Source organism: Panthera onca, chromosome A3 (assembly GCF_046562875.1).
Source record: "Panthera onca isolate mPanOnc1 chromosome A3, mPanOnc1 haplotype 2, whole genome shotgun sequence".
Lineage (NCBI taxonomy): Eukaryota > Metazoa > Chordata > Mammalia > Carnivora > Felidae > Panthera > Panthera onca.
The window spans coordinates 94069010-94086609 of NC_138341.1; the positions used below are offsets into that span (position 1 = coordinate 94069010).

The 17600-nt window shown below is 38.4% G+C and overlaps 1 protein-coding gene across 1 annotated transcript in view; it reads right to left on the bottom strand.

The window, feature by feature from the left end:
* The window catches only part of XRN2 (5'-3' exoribonuclease 2), a 77098-nt gene that overhangs the window by 49237 nt on the left and 10261 nt on the right, over positions 1-17600 (bottom strand). Inside the window, exons 2-14 of the mRNA XM_060610948.3 lie at positions 13740-13867; positions 13546-13657; positions 11054-11165; positions 9479-9537; positions 9313-9402; positions 8153-8225; positions 7974-8024; positions 7357-7514; positions 6264-6338; positions 6044-6177; positions 5887-5944; positions 5696-5803; positions 1296-1340 (exon numbers count right to left, since the gene is read on the bottom strand). Coding sequence (XP_060466931.1) covers positions 1296-1340; positions 5696-5803; positions 5887-5944; positions 6044-6177; positions 6264-6338; positions 7357-7514; positions 7974-8024; positions 8153-8225; positions 9313-9402; positions 9479-9537; positions 11054-11165; positions 13546-13657; positions 13740-13867 — 1203 coding nt within the window. The remainder of the gene's footprint in view (positions 1-1295; positions 1341-5695; positions 5804-5886; positions 5945-6043; positions 6178-6263; positions 6339-7356; positions 7515-7973; positions 8025-8152; positions 8226-9312; positions 9403-9478; positions 9538-11053; positions 11166-13545; positions 13658-13739; positions 13868-17600) is intronic.

Here is a 17600-nt window from a genome sequence, read left to right on the forward strand (position 1 = left end):
ATATAACTATTAAGGTTAAAAAAACTAATCAAGAGTTTAATCTATACTTAGGAAAAACCATTTTTATTTACCCTTCACCTTGCTAGAATTTAACTCTTCACTTCCAATTAGAGCTGTAATTAGTGACAGTTGTGGCTGACTGATACAACACACTTGTTACACAAGTACTGACTGAAAGAAAATAGCAATACATAAGGTAGAAATCAAATATGCCCTCTGAATCTAGTGGTTTTGAACATACCTCTAACAATAAGGAACTCTACTTTTCTCCCTTCCAGAGTCCCCAACTTGCTTACTTCTAATAAAATATAAAAATAAATGGGGTGCCTGGGTGGCTCGGTCGGTTAAGCATCTGATTCTTGATCTCAGCTCAGGTTATGATCTCACGGTTCGTGGGTTCAAGCCCCGCATCAGGCTCTACGCTGTCAGCACAGACTGTGGGATTGTGTCCTTCTCTCTCTGCTTCTCCCCGACTTGCTCTCTATCTCTCTCTCAAAATAAATAAAAATAAACTTAAAAAATATAATAATAATAGTAATAATAATAAAAGGCAGTCCTTAAACTCCATGAGTTTAAAATCTAGTAAAGAAGCAAGAAAAAGAAGAACTAAAGAAGTAACTACAGAGCATTATGCAAGAAGTAAGAAAACAAATATCACAAGCAAAAGCAGCAGAGTTCAGAGAAAGGACTGCTAATCCTGGATGAGGGTGGAGGCCTTAAGAGAGGCCCTGGTGGAAAAGCTAAGATGTGAGGGAGTCGTGAAGTCAGAAATCCACTCAGAGCTTGCAAGTGCAGGCAATGCTCTGAGTCAGGAGGGACGTGATACATTAAGACAGGAGGGAAAAGCCGGGCGGCTACAATCAGACCGGATCAGAGTACGTTCTGCATGCCAGACTGAGACAGAAGTGGGTTCTGAGGGGACTACAAAAATCACTGGTCATTTCCAAGCAGAGAAACAACAGTTTCAGGAAGATTAACCTGACAGATGTAGACAGAATGCAGTAACTTTTAAGAGGATATAAAGGGTTGACTGCTTTTATTACACAAACAATACCTGATAATGACAAAAAAATTCAAATAGCTAAGTGCCCCATGCCCATCAAGTGCATCCTTTCAGACTCCAGAGCTTAGAAAAAACACTAGCATTCTTTCTCTAGGCAAGACAGCAGCTGGGTAGACATTACATCCCTAACCAACTCCTATTAGAGAAGAAATAAAGCAACTGCAATGAACATCTTTCTCCCAAACAGTAAACTTATGCTATTGCCCATCTTACGAAATTAATTAAAACTCACCTTCATTCTCTTTCTTTTTTCTTTCTGTCGTCTTCTAAAACTGTCCTAAAAGTATAAAATCCACATATTCTGTCAAATAATTACACAAAAATGTCAGAGTTAAACATTACCAGGAATGATTTGGGAAACAATTTAAGTTTTAAAGGAAGACCCCAGAAACCTAGACATATATAATTAAACTAGGCAATGGACCATATGTTCAAAGTGCTGTTTATCAGAACCTTTGACGGACACAGATCATTCTAAATGGAGTTTAGATATAATTAGTTCCTCTTAATTTTTTTCACTTAAGCTTTTGACATCATTTCAGGAAAGAATGCAAGTCATGACAAAGACTCTTGGTCTCACCCTGGAGCAAATAGGCTGTCAATATGGAGAAGATGCAAGTAAGTAAGAAAACAAATAATTCTAAGTTTTAGCTGAATACAGTTAATAACCAAGATGTCCATTTAAAAACAAACTGACAATTTAATAATGAGCTTGTGTTACCTAAAAAGGGCTTGACAGTTCCTAATTCTGTAGCATGCATGGCACAGAGTGGGTAAAGAGAGAAGTGGGGCTCTATACAAACATCACCTCCCTGCCCCACACACCAGGTTCTAAGAAGTCAATCTAATGAAAGAAAGGAAGGAAATTCAGATGTCTGCCCTGCTCATTCTGAGCCAATTTAATCCACAAGAAAGGGTCCACTCTGCATGGATTCTTCCCCTCTGCTCATTTTCAAAATGTAGTCACGGTTTCAATTAAACAGGATTTGGGGTTGATCTTGTTTCCCACTAACTGTTTGGCCATTCAAAGGCCTCCCTGGCCCCAGCATTCCCCCCATGCCCAAGATTCTGTGAGAATCAAGGCACTGGAATGTCAATTGAGGTTCTATGACAGCCCAAAACAGGGGCTAGAATTACTGTACTGACCGCCACCTTACTAGCTGCACTTCTCTGCCCTTCCAGATCAGTAATGCCAACTGCAAAATAACATCCTTAATAAGATCTTTAATTTGTACTTTCTGTCAAAAGAGAAGCTGAATGTTGGATATATGGTGAATGACTACCTTAAAACCTCCGAAGATATGAAATGCACCAATTTCTTTAAACAAGATTTCCTCTCCATCTTTAATGAAATGTCTCTTGTCTAGGGCACCAGTGAGCTACAGACTGTAAAATTCACTAGTCAGTTTTCAGTCCACATCTGACCATGACTCTCCATCTTGAATCATGCTCTTCACTTGGGTTCCCAGCCACTACACTCACCTGGTTCTCCTCTTTCACTCTTGCTGCACGCCTTTGCTCCTTGACTCCCCAACCTCTAATGTTAGTGTTCCTCTGTGCCTAATACTTGGACTTTTCTACTCTCATGAGAATAGTCATCTGGTCTCATGGCTTTAAACACCATCTAAATGGTGATGAGTCTCCAACCAGGACCTCTCCACCACCTCCTAGTCTTCTTTATCAGTTACTCAGACCATTTTTCAACTGCTCAGACAAAAATGCCTTGGAGTCATTCTTGATACCTTTGCTTCTCTCAACCTAACATCAGCCAATCCAGTGGCTCTACCAAAAAACATATTCAAATTTCAACTACCTCTTATCATCTCCACTGCCACCATGCTGGCTCCCTTGGATTGCTGCAAAAGAGCCTCCTACCTAGGCTCACTACTTCCATATAGTCTCAATACAGCAGCTAGAGTGATCAATCCTTTCACAACATGTGCCAGATCTTGTTACTTCTATACTCAAAGCCCTCCACTGATGTAGAATGAAAGCTAAGTCCTCATAATGACCTACAGGATCTTCCCAGAATGGGCCCTGAATCATTGTTCTGATCTCTTCTCCTGTCACTTCCCTCTTGTTTCCTCTGCTCTTGACATACTGGGTCCTTACTGTTCTGTCAACATCCTAGGTACACTCCCTACAGCTTCTGCACAGCCTATTCCCCCCCGGCTTGAAATGCTCTTCTTACAAACACCTGTATAGTTTACTTCTTCACATTGTTAAGGTCTTTATTCAAATTCATCTCTCAGTGAGGCCTTCTCTAATCACCTTTTCTAGAACTGCAATGACCTCATATCCACCTTCCCAGATATTTTCTCACCTGCTTTAATTTTCTTCATGGCACTCATCACTAACATATTACATACTTTACTTAGTTTTTGTGCTTATTGTCCACTTCTGGAAGAATGTAAGCTCCATAAGATCAGGAACTTTTGTCAGCTTTTTGTATTTTTTTGTTATATCAATGACACTCAGAATACTATCTGGCACATGATAAATACTTAATAAATATTTGCTGAGTATTTGCTGAATAAATGAGCATTTGTGCTTAACAAAACAAACATAAAAGCTTATAAAATAAAAAGCATCACCTTCAACTGCTCAATTTTAGTAACAAATATTGAAGCATCACTTTTCTACCATCTATTTTGTGCTATGAACTCTTCTGGAAATCAGTCAAAAGCCACAGACACACTTTCCAGGAAAAAACATATACCCGGATACTTTTACATTGAATTTCTGAGGGTTCATAAATTTCCCCAAAGACCAACCTTGCTGATGAACACTGTATGATGTCAAGGAACACCAAAAAAGATCCAAAGCTGTAAAATACCCTCTCTGCTAGTCCAGTTGGAAACCATATTAAGTATTTTGGTATCTATCAAATCCCATAATCCTGCTCTAATGCCAAATATCACCAATATTTATTAGTACAAAGTCTGCTAAAGCCATGTACGAGCGCGGTTTTAATAAAAGTTTTTATATCAAGTAGTACACAGTACATACGGTTTTTTTCTTAAGCGTAAATGGAAGTGGGTCAAGTGGAGCCACTGTAATTGTTGATGATTTAATTAAAAATGGCTATTCTGGTAGACATTTGATATCCCAAAGTTAGTTCTGTTATTTGAACCTTACATGTGAAAATTTCTTGCCACCACAGTGGATTACCAAGTACCAAAGGCTTTGGAAGGAATGCTTACAGTCCACTCACTTTGCTACATAAAATGGTACCCAAAGTTCTAAGAAAGAGATCACCAGCTACAGTAAAGAAAGTTGAAGAAAATATTGTCAGATATAATGACATGTTTGAATCTGACAGGAGGTCACAAAGCAATGTAGCAATATTACTATATTGCTATTTGCTCAAAATAGGCCTATGAATTTGCTTAAGATCTGAAAGGACTTCCTTCATTCTCTAAGAAGCTATTATCTGCTTATTTTACCCACTGTTTGCCTTGCCCCCCTTAACCCTCCCCCACAACCATCCTCCAAGCCCCTCTGCCTTCAGGCTGCTGCCCTTCCTCCTCACTGACTCCGAGGGCCTCCAAACCCCTGGCCACAGACTAGGGGCCTGTCCTTTTTTTTTTTTTTAATTAACTTGTTCTATTTTCAACTTTTTAAAATTTACATCCAAATTAGTTAGCATATAGTGCAAAAATGATTTCAGGAGTAGATTCCTTAGTGAGGGGCCTGTCCATTTTTCTTGGACACCTCAGACAACACAAATGGCTTCTCTTCTCTTTAGGGATTTCCTCCCCTCTCTCTAGAACTGGTCCCTCTCCCTCCTTAAATGTCCATGTTTCTCAAGGTTTCTGCTGGAGGCACTTTCACTCCACACAGGCTCCCAGGGACTTCAAGTTCACACCCATAGCTTGAAGTACCCCCCACCTGCTAATTAATAGTTCTCCAATCTCCTTTCAAAAGACTTCTGCCCTGAGCTTTACACAAATCCATCTAATTGCTTCATGGACTTTTTCCTCTCCAGTGTCCTATGGCCTCTCAAACTTAGTATCTCCAAAATCAATTCAATTTCCACCTTGTCCCCACCCTAACCTGCTCTACCCCAAGTGCTTGCTATCTCAGTGAATGGCACCAGGAATCTCCCAACTGCCTGAGCCAGAAACCCAGACTTCTCACCTAAGCATTTACCCTATCACATGTAATCAATTTCCAAGTGCTTCCAAGTGCTTCTGCCTTGGCTGATGCAGTCCAACCCTGATTCCCTACACTCTACTACCAGAGTACAAAGTTCCTTGGTCTTAACCTGTCTTCCAGGGCATAAATATTTTCTATAAAACATGGCAGCCACAAGTTCAATCCCAGCATTCTTCTAATGTTGGCATCCTCATTTCATAGCCTACTGATCAGACAGGTGTTTAGATTTATATCTTAAGATCATGAAGAAAGAAAAAATTACAATGCAACTCACACAGTGTACAATACATAGTTCCACACAGCAAGCATCACAACCTTTATAAAATAAAGCACTGACCACTCATGATTATGTTGGTGTTTGATACACTATAATAATATAAGAACGCACTCAAAGAGGTTAAAAGTACAATCACAGGATCATCATAGCCTATTAGAGACAGGAGCAATTTAGCTACTGCAATAGAAACACTTTACCTCATCATCTTTTCTCTTTTTAAAAATGCTATCCTCAACTTCACCAACTGCTAACATGATCATCTGTACTCTTTGCAGATTGACATAACCACTTTCTGTAAGGTAACCCTGTAAGTGATAAAATACATGTAAAATGATCTTCTTATAAAAGCAAATACTTCTGTTTTGAAATTATTCAAGAGTGAACTTACCCCAGTTTTGTGTACCACATTTTTGTATATGTTAACCAAACGGTCAATTGCACCTTCCCTGCCACCAGGAAACAAACATTACGCATTAGGACCAGTGTGCACTGTAAAGGCAAGACGGCTAAAACACTAGTGTGAAAACTTACACAAACACACATACCTAATTTCTAATGATGGCAGGTGAGGAAGGAAGTCATTTCCCACAAAGAAGCACATGAAGACCCAGTCATCAATGCTCCTCTCGACATCAAATGTGAATGGTAGGCTGGCCATGGTGAGCTCTCTTTCCAAATACTACAACGAGAAAGAAATGCTGCCATTATAGCTATCAAAAGCCACCCTGCTTCAGAGCACCGATCCCAGTGTTTATTGCTACATACCTCACGAAGAACATTAAGACGAAGGAAGATAAATTCTCCTTCTGCACAAGGAAGACTATCTGCAAGTTCATCATGCTGCAGGAAAGTGAATCAAGATTAAACAAGTATACTCTAAACCTTCTCATTTTTCCCAACTCAATAAATATTGTGACTTTCTCTAAAGAGAAATTTTACAAGTATTAAAAAAAATGGAACTCACCAAACCATCTTAAAAAATTATCCATAATCCCAATCACACCTAGACCAGGGATCAGCAAACGCTTTTGCAAAAGACCAGATAGTAAACATTTTAGCCTACAGGACACACACATGGTCTCTGTTGCATATTCTTTCATGTTTTTCTTTTTACAACTCTTTAAAAATGTAAATACCATTCTTAGATCATTTGTCAAATCTGGAGGGCTGTAGCTTATCAACCCCGACCTAGAGCCAGCCAATATTAACATTTCAAGGTATATGCCTCTAGACCCTCCTCTGTGAATATATAGTATATTTTTTACCTTCTTTTTTCACTCAGCATGTCTTTTAAAGAGGCACCATATTCTTAAATCAGATAAAAATCCATTCAAAGGGGACTGAATATAATCAAGTGACAAGTGAACCCAAAATATGTAGGAACTAGAGGTAACTTAATAGTATCAAGATTAATATATCTGATTTATACTTCTTTTTAAGAAAAATAACCATTTGAAACAAATACTTCTACAAACAAATCATGTGCAAGAAGTGTTATTAATAGGAGACCTAAGACTCGTGTAGATATAATAAGTTATGTTAGAAAAAACGGAGAGAGTAGAAAGAATGAATGCATGCATGCTTTTCAAACCGTGTTTCCTTTAAAGAGTTCCAAAAGACACATTTCTGTGAGGGGTAACAGAGCAAGTAGGTAAAAACTGAATCAACTAGTCGGTGCTCTTTAAAGTCTTTTTTTAATCCATTTTAAAAATGAAGCAACCTGAATATACTTAATGCCATTGAACTGTAAACTTAAAAATGGTTAAAACAGTATATTTTATGTTACATAGACTTTATTACAACAAAAAATAAAACAGAAAAATTTTAAATGACAGAACTAACATCTCAAAGTTCTTACCTTTCCCTTCTTTTCTCTTGGCAAACCTTCACAGTCCTTGACCTCATGTCCAAACTGATTACAAAGACCACATGGTTTGGGTTTGTTTGGTTTGAATTCTTCTCTAATGATGGTAAAGTTGGGTTCGTGTGTAGCAAGGCCGAGCATAATGAGATCAGCTATCAATCAACAATGACAAAACACTGAACAGTGAGCACTTTGAGAAGACCCTACCACAAACAACGATAGAGGACACCACCATGACAGAAGACACCAACACAAAGAAAAGCCCAAACACATAAATAGAAGTGGCAAAGCCAAAAAGCCAAAACTTCTTAGTTGTTCTCAGCTAACAAGTTGTCCTCCAGACACATGGGCACAGAATGTGGACTACCATTCAAGAGTCAACACTTGGGGAAACCTTCCATTTGAACAGTATGTGCAGCAGTATCAAAAGATTGAAAAATATATAAATAAACATTAATCACAGATTAAACAATACCAGTTCCTTCTCAAACATAAAATAAGCAAGACATTTTAGAATTTCCAGGCAATCAGGAATAATCCATTACTACACACAAACCCATCAGCTTGTTTTGCTTTAATCCAAGAGAATCAAACCCAAAGAATAAACTTACCATCTGCTCCACATAAGCAATGATGAGTGTTTGGGTCATGGTTAGGCTGGGCTAAAGAGGGGGGAGAAAGATGTATTATATTTTTATAAATGTGTTTTATAGCACAGGAATATATTTTCTATACAGTGGTTTATCTTTTTAATAGAACATGTAACATAATATTTATAAGGAAGTTTTACCTCTTTGTCGTCTAATATAATCCATGATTTTGTGTTCTCCTTCACCAGGAGCACTAGCATCAGATAAAATAACCTATAAAAAACAGTTTTTAACACTTTCAGTTCATCCCCAATTTTCTAGCACAAAAAAATCAAAATTGAATACCTTAAAATAAATTGGGATAATTCTACTAAGATAGTGTCATTAACTGGGAAATTTTCATAATGTGTGTGTGTGTGTGTGTGTGTGTGTGTTAAACACCAAAACTGGGGGCGCCTGGGTGGCTCAGTCGGTTAAGCGGCCGACTTCGGCTCAGGTCATGATCTCGCGGTCCGTGAGTTCGAGCCCCACGTCGGGCTCTGTGCTGACAGCTCAGAGCCTGGAGCCTGTTTCAGATTCTGTGTCTCCCTCTCTCTGACCCTCCCCCATTCATGCTCTGTCTCTCTCTGTCTCAAAAATAAATAAACATTAAAAAAAAAAAAAAAAAAAAAAAACACCAAAACTGTTTCATTGGTAAACTTATTACATGGACTACAAAAATGAAATGTTTTGGTCAAATTTAGCTAAGGAAGAATTGATCAGCTTATAAATTTCTAGTATTCTCACTGCTACCCAAGGATATAGCCACAAACTATATAAGCCCTGGGAGTAATCAATAAAAGATACCCATTAAATGTAATTTACTATATCTAGTTTATAGTGAAACCATCTTTGTACTTAAAATTACATAAAAGTTCTTCACTTAAATTTTACTTAAACACTTAGGAGAACACAGCTATTCTTTAAAGGCAGTCCCATAACTTTAATCTTGCTGCATTTCAATTTATAACAACAGAAATTTTAACTTAAAAATTGCTTTCCTGTATATATATATATATATATACACACACACATCTATCTATCTATCTATCTATCTATCTATCTATCTATCAATCACAGGTCCCATTTTACAGCTTCATAGTGATGGTAAGAGGACAAAATTGGCATTGAGAGAAAATTCAGCAGTCTAAAACTGGACCATGCAGGGCACCCCATCTCTAATAACCCTGGAAGCTTCTCTTTCCTCCAACAGTCAACAGCATTTTACAGGGGGGAAAAAAAAAGACAGTATCAGTCAAATCAAAGTACAGCCTAAAATGATCACTCTTATCTTTCTCAAGTACTAAAATGTGAAACTTACTGTCAAGTTTTTCCACCCAGGGTCATTATTTAAACGATCAGCTATGTAATAGCGAAGGCATTTAGCAAGATTGTCCATGAACTCAGTTCCCTAAAATGATAGAAGGAAATAAATTAACCTACCATTTAAGAGTTAGCAATAGCTGGCAAAGTATGAGACTACTTACTGGTGTAATACAGTTGCTGTCAAATCTTTCTTTTATTTCTTCTGGAGGAAGAAAGCCACCTAGAGAAAAAAGAGGCAATATTTTGTTCTCCCCATAAAAAGTGAGGTAAATTACCCAGTATTAAACCAGAACAAGAAAAACAACCAGTTCAAATACAAAAGAAAGGGAAGTGCTGTCACCCGAGGAATAAATGTTCCCCATTTTGGGAAGAAAGTAAGATTCATCCCTTCAAATTTAATACAACATTTAACATGACCATCAAACAATATACGGTATACAAAAAGATACTAAAATATAGAAATATGAAAATTATGGTATTCTTCATGATGCCCTCAACAGCAGAACACACACACAAACACACCACAAACACACACAGGTTAGGAGTTCTCATTTTGACGATAATTCCTGAGATAAAGGCACCTTAGAAAAACAAAATTAAAGTGCTGAGTTTATTACAGCTTTATATGATAAGACATAAAATTATCACTTGGGATATAAAAGTCCTATTTGTCGTATTACTTTTTTCAAGACAAATATATTTCAAAACATCTTCAAGAAACAAGACATCTTTAAAATCAAAGACTATCTTTCATAAATACAAACACGTTTTAGCATAGTAATCACAAGATGCAGCTATAGTTACTATGCAGCTGCACACGTCTAGCAAATTCAAACAGAAAATGTATCATAATTGCAGGCCTGAGCTGACCATACTAGCGTATCCTTTTTCACTGGCAAAGTACACTATCCTCACCCAATGAATCATAGCTTTCTTGGTCTAGCAGATTGCCTTACCTAACAAAACACCAAACAAATCATCCTGCTAAAGCCACACCCAGTTCACAGGTAAGTGTCTCAGTAGAGAACCGGTCCCACTAAGTATCAGGACTCCCTGACCTTCCTTCCCCTCCAAGACTCTGGCAACTTCTACCCATTAGTACCCACTTCTCTCCCTTATGTACCCACTAGGAATTCCAAGGCTCTAGAGGAACTACAAAAATCATCCCCCAAACCTCCCCCAAATCAAGGGAACCCTGGGTACTTCACTGCCTCAATGCCTGTTGCATCCACCTATACTGAAGTGTGAAAGCCTGTAAATATGGATCACATCATCCTGGGCCTCCTCTCACAGACCTCTGAGTTCCAAAAAGAAGCAATAAGCAAGCTACCAAGACTGATTTGAGGAAAATGTATGCAAAACTGTAGCTTTCTACCAGCCCACACAGAAAAAACAAGTAAGAAGCACTTTTAATGTATCTCTCCTTTACAGATACATAAAAGTTAGCTGAAGAGCTGTGCTCACCTTGAAAGGGATTGACCATCTCCTTTCCCTACCAGAATTCCTTCCTTTTTATTCCCAAGTTTCCCTTTTACTACAGAGTTTGGAAAAGAAAAGTTTGTTAGTGGGAGTGACGGAGTCCATTAACTATTTTTGACAGTGAACATAAATCTTCCGTGGATATTCTGGATCCTAATTAAATTAAAATCATTCCTGTTCCGAGGGAAAGTTCACACACCCTCCCCATTCTATATATATTTCGTAAGAAATCCAACTTCGAGATGCATATTCTTTACCTTTTGACAGTATTTCTTCCCTGACTCGCTGCTTCTCCACTGCTGCTTCCATTCCTTCTTTTGATGCTCTGAACCTCCTGGAACGCTGCTGGTTCATTTTAGCACGCGGTGCCTGAAAACATTATTTCATAGTCATGTGATGCTATTGGAAATATGTCCAACTAAATCTGTACATTATTTTCAATCAGTTGTCCTTATAAAAATAGTATACTAAAGTGGAAAAATAATATACATTATCCTTTCATAACAGATAATAACTCCTGAGAACTTAAATTTTGGACCAAGAGCCTAAAAGCTGACCTCAGTCAGGTGAGTGACATGTCAAACAGACAAACATCCTAAGAAGCCACTTAATACTGCAGAGCCCACGACCCAATGCCACTTCCACTGGGTTATAGTCCTTCAAGGCACCCAAGAACAGCAGCTCACTTTATTCAAAGACCCAGCCAGCATGTGATGAGTAGTTACTAGTACATAAAGACTGGGAAGACCTTACATCCATGCCTAAAAGGAAGGATGGTCTCCACATGGGATTCACCATGCCCCATGAAAGCAACAGAAAACTACTTCTTAATCTGTAGGACCTCAAGGCACTTCTATTTTTTTTTTTATTTTTTTTTAACGTTTATTTATTTTTGAGACAGAGAGAGACACAGCACGAACAGGGGAAGGTCAGAGAGAGAGGGAGACACAGAATCTGAAACAGACTCCAGGATCTGAGCTGTCAGCACAGAGCCCGACGCAGGGTTCGAACTCACAGACCGCGAGATCATGACCTGAGGTGAAGTCGGACATGTAACCAACTGAGCCACCCAGGCGCCCCAAGGCACTTCTATTTTGTATTTCCCACAATAAGGTAGGAATGATTACCACTCCATCTCTACAAAGCAGGTAGAGAGGGAACAAGGTTTTAACAGGCAATACTTTTAAATCACTCTTACCAAATGTAATTTAAAATCACTGTATAAGTTTGAATGAAGTGAACTGGACTCTAAAGTTTTTAAGTTCCTGAACTTCGTTTTGGGGTTGGAAGGAACTCTTGAGTACCCTGTCTACATAAAATAAATTATTTTAAATTCTCTTTAAATAGTTCCCTTTCCTACAAAATAGTTCTATTTTGTATTAAAACTATTAAATTCTCTTTAAATAGTTCCCTTTCCTACATCTAATCTAAGTACCAAGTTCTTTGATCTACATTTATATTTAAACAAAACCATGTTATAGACACGAGTGAACAAACATGCAGACAGACATACAGACACTCATACAGATATGCACATAGTTTATACTTGACCTAGCAGTTAAGGATACACTGGATGTAAACTGACAGATTTTCTTCAAGAATTTTCACTAATATGAATTAGAATATGCTCCAAATAAGATATTCTTATCTCCTCTATTCTTTATTGCACTTTAACAGAAACTTAATAAGTTATCAAGTAGCTAAGATTTTTCATTGAATAAAGAGAACCTTACAGAAAAGTTCATCTTCTCGTACCCCAAGTTTTCTAGATTTTCAAAATCATTCTATTATCTATTAGGATTACTAAATCTAAAAGAAAGAGAGTCTATTTGTATACAGCTAAATAAATTTTAGGGTTATAATCTACTTTAATTTTCCTTGAACTCTGATATATAATGTGGTCATTTAGAAGCTAAGCTAGCTGGTTTATCATCCTAGGTCAGTAAGTAAGTTACTGCCCTCTTAAAGCATTCTGATGACTGCTCACTGCCTATAAGATAAAACCCAAATTCCTGAAGTAAGGCGTTCTCAAGTCATTGCTCTATTTCCCTTTCTGATCTAAAACACCTATGATTTCCCAAATTTGTCAGTGTGATTAAAGGCATGGCTTTGAGAAATCTGGAAGGTCTTCTTTCTTCCCATCTATTCCAGCAATTCCACTCCCCTCCCCACCTGTTATTCTTTATGCTTCAAGAAATGGGACAAAAGTGGAGCACCTGGGTGGCTCAGTCGGTTAAGCATCAGACTCTTGATTTCAGCTCAGGTCATGATCTCATGGCTGTGAGATTTGGGCTCTGCACCAAGTGTGGAACCTGCTTAGGATTCTCTCTTTCTCTCCCTCTACCTCTCCCTCAAAATAAATTTAAAAAGGAAAAGGAAGGAAGGAAGGAAGGAAGGAAGGAAGGAAGGCAGGCGGAAAGGAAGGGGAGGAGACAAAAATTACTCCTCTTTCCTAATTCCCTTAGTAGCACTGATTTCCTCTTCCCTCAGCACCCTGCAGGTGTTATCTAGTACCTAAAGCCCACAAGTAAGTAACCTTGCTTATCTCTGTCCTGTTAGTGTTAAGTCCTTCAAAAGCAAGAGCAGTCACCACTAATCCCCAGCATCTCACAATCTGGCACAAAACACTGACAGAACGATCACGCTGTCTCAAATTCACCACAGTCAACCTTTACTATTATTTAGCTGACTTTCATTCTACACACTCAAAACCCAGCAAAAACAAAAACAGGATTCTAGGTGAACTTACCACTCCATCTATTGCCATATAAAGAAGTCGTCTTGGTCTCACAATATTGAAAAGCCTGTCAATGTACTCAAAAATCGCAACCATCATTTCATCCTCATTTTTCGGGGCTGGCCTAGAAGGACAAGCAGACGGTGTCATTTAATACAGTACTCCTCTGTAACTTTTAGTACCAGTGACAAAAATGGGTTACGTACTTGTCTTCAGGATGAGTACAGGGATGGATGATTCCATTCATATCCAAATAGAGATTATCAAACTCCACATCATTTGGATTTGGTTTACTGGCATCAACAGGAATCTTGACACCATTGCATTCTTTTGGCTATGAGGAAGTGATAAGAGTAGTTTGATTGTTCAAGTCTAAAATTAACACATCCTAGGGTCAGTATGAACCCATGTTTCACCTCTGAATTGGAAACAAAACACTTTAAGTCATCTTTACATTGTAAGATGTTATTTTACTCCTTAAAGCAAATTGAAGCAGATATTTTGTCTGTGGAAAGTGGGCAGCTATCAAACTCTCAAATCATTCAAGTGTCCAAGTGAGAAACCCTGGGAGTCATCTTAGAATTCTTTTCCCTTCCCACCCATTATCAGAAAGTCCTGTCAATTTAACCCAAAAGATGCCTCTCCACTTCATTTCCTCTCAGCCCCACTGCCATGGCTGTCACTGCATCACTCACCTCAAAGATCTGAATGGCCTTCATATGGACTGCTTCACCCTTAGACTCTCCTGTCTCCAGGCAACCCCACAAGCGGTCAGAGTTTTCATTCTAAAGTACGAATGTGGCTGCATCTTCATCTTGCCTGAGGTTTTCAATGATTCCCAAGTACAGACCAATGAGCCTGGACTCTTATTAGCTTTCTGTCCTACCAAAGTACCATTCAGACCAACCCTATCTCTTCTAAGTTCCTGGAAAACCCTCATGCATCCCTCAGTGCCTCTGCACACTGCTTCTCCTTCTGCCTCCATACCAACACCCACTTCCTGAAACCTTATTAATTTTCCACGGTCTAGACTGCGATCGAATGTCACTTACTTTATAACTCTTTGGACAGATCTCTCAGAAAACTGCTCCTCCTTCTGTATTTCCTCAGAATTTTGCTTATTCACTTGTAGCACTTCCATGGTTTTACAATTAGTCATTCTAACTCAACTACACTGTGAGTTCTTAAAAAGATAAGCACTACATCTTACTCACTCCTGGAGGCACTCAATTGTATCTTTGTAATTAATACTACCTTTGTTTTTTTTCTAACAGTTTCAGCAAATGATAAAAATGAGATCATATGAAATCACTGTTAATAAAATCATTTTTTAAAAAGTTCCGTAACACACATAAAACATCATTTGTAATAGCAAAAAACCGTGAACTTAAAAGCCCATCATGTACATGCTACATCATGGATGAACCTCAAAAACATTCTGCTAAGTGGAAGTCAGTCAGTCACAAAAGACCACAGAAGATTCCATTTATATGAAAAATCCAGAATAGATAAATCTATAGAGACAGAAATAGAGGAGTTTCAATCTGAGGGTGGGGCAAGGTTGAGGGAGATAGGAAATGAATGCAAATGGGGACAGCATTTCTTTGGAGAGTGATACAAATGTTCTAAAATAGATAATGTTGACTGTTACACAATTCTGTATATAAACCAAACCACTGAACTGTACACTTTAAATAGGTAAACTTTATGGTATATAAATTACATCTCGAAACTATTTAAAAAAAAAGAAATAAAAATGAAAGGTCAACTTAATTAGGGGGAAAAAAGAGCCCACAGAATGGATTATGTGGATGTCCATATACTAAATGCCAGACACAAGTGAGATTCAAAAAATAGGGCAGGATGGTCACAAGTATATTGCTGGGCCAAAAACAAACAAAAAACAAAACCAAAAACACCAAGCTGCAGAAGAATATATATATAGTACCATTTATAGAAAGGTATAAAACAGACTAATTATTGGTATTGTTCAGGGTTGACAGTCTGAAAAATGCAGGGAGGAGCTCTTGCCAAGAAGTGGGAGAACACAAGGGGCTCCAAGCCCAGAGGGGAGCTCAAGGGACAGCCTCTAGATGATCCATCAGCACCAGCAGCAGTAACAGCTGGGAGGCTCACTCAGACCCTTCACTACCCCCTCGCTTACACTCAGGCTCCACAAGGACCAGGCAAGATGGGTGCTTGAGAGGAAGGGCAATGCAGTACCCTGGCTGATCAGTGGGTCCCTGGAGGAACAAGGGGCACACCCACCCAGAGGGCTGGCAGTCTAGGCAGTTGTGCCTAGCAGGATGCCCACTCCTCCTCCACTTCATGGAGAAAGGAGTATATACATTCTAAACAGGCAGTTGATAAATTATCCTATATTTGATAAAAATGTCAAGGAATCAAGATAAATATACTTTAAAAAGTAAAGATGATACAAATACACAAATAGTGAGTCCGTATAAAAATACATTCCATAAGCTTTAACGTAAACCCGTCAAAAAAAATTTCATACCAACCTTACAAGGCTTTCTGGCTCCTCAAATGTGAGGCAGAAACCACTACTGTTAGTCATAGTTAAGTAGATGTATTTTTGTTTAAGCCTGCATAGCATTTAACAGCAACATCAGAAAAATCGTGAATTACGCCTTAGATTCCCCTGTATTGGAAGTTCCCACTATTGAAGTCAAATACCACACTACAGAACTGAGTTTTAGACTCCACTAGTTAGATTTCCTAAACCAGCTAGTTTGCAGGAGAGAACCAGGGAATAAGATGGCTGAGACAAATACCCAATTTAATCTCAAAAACTAATCCCTGGAAGGATCCAGTGTGACTGCATTAGTTTGTAGAGAAATTTATGACCCAGGGCACTGCTGAAACTGACAGAGTAATGGGCCATAATTAGTAAAGTTTAACTGTTGGGTGTGATCAGATAGATGGGAGAGAGCCCTACCTGTACCACGGTCAGCTCAGGGTGGTTATGGGCGTGCCCCAAACTGCACCTCCCCAAGGAGCAATATTAGATGCATAATGCCATGAGAAAGAAACATATCTCACTACAATAAGCTAGCTAGTAAATACACAAGGAACACACAAGCCCTGGAATGGGGAAGGGAGGAGGCACCAGTACCTAGAAAGTGCTATATTATCTAAAATATCCTGTTTGCAGCAAAAAATTACTAGGCATGTAGAAAAATAGACCAAGTATGAGCCATACGCCAGGAAAAAGGCAGGCAGCAAAAACTGCCTGTGAAAGTGTCCACATGTCACATTTAACAGAAAAGATTTTAAAATAGCTATCATAAATATGTTTGTAGAACTTGAGAGGAGTATGCCAATAATGTTAAAATGTCCACACCATCCAAAGCAATCTACAGATTTAATGCAATCCCTGTCAAAATGCCAACATTTTTTACAGAGCTAGATAGGAATCACAGAAGATCCCAAATAGCCAAAGCAATTTTAAGATAGACTAAGAAAGCTTCAGGTATCACAATCCCAGATTTCAAGATATACTTACAAAGTGATAGTAATCAAAACAATATGGTACTGTCACAAAAAGACATATAAATCAGTGGAACAGAAGAGAGTCCAGAAATAAACCTATGCATATACAGTCAATTAATATATGACAAAGAAGGCAAGAATATACAATTGAGAAAAGACAGTCTCTTCAACAAATGGTGTTAGGAAAACTGGCAGCTACATGCAAAAAATGAAATTGGACCACTTTCTTACACCTCACACTAAAATAAACTCAAAATCGATTAAGGACCTAAATGTGAGATCTGAAACCATAAAACTCCTGGAAGAAAACACTGGCAGTAATTCTTTGACATTGGTTGCAAAAAAACAGTTTTTTAGATATGTCTCCTCAGTAAAAGGGCAACAAAAGCAAAATTAAACTACTGGGCGGGGGTTGGGGGTGGCTGGGCATTGCCTGGATGGCTCAGATGGTTAAGCATCTGACTCTTGGTTTCAGCTCAGTTCATGATCTCAGTTTGTGAAAAAGTGAAAGTCAATGGATGGGGAAAGATACCATGCAACAGCAACCACAAGAAAAC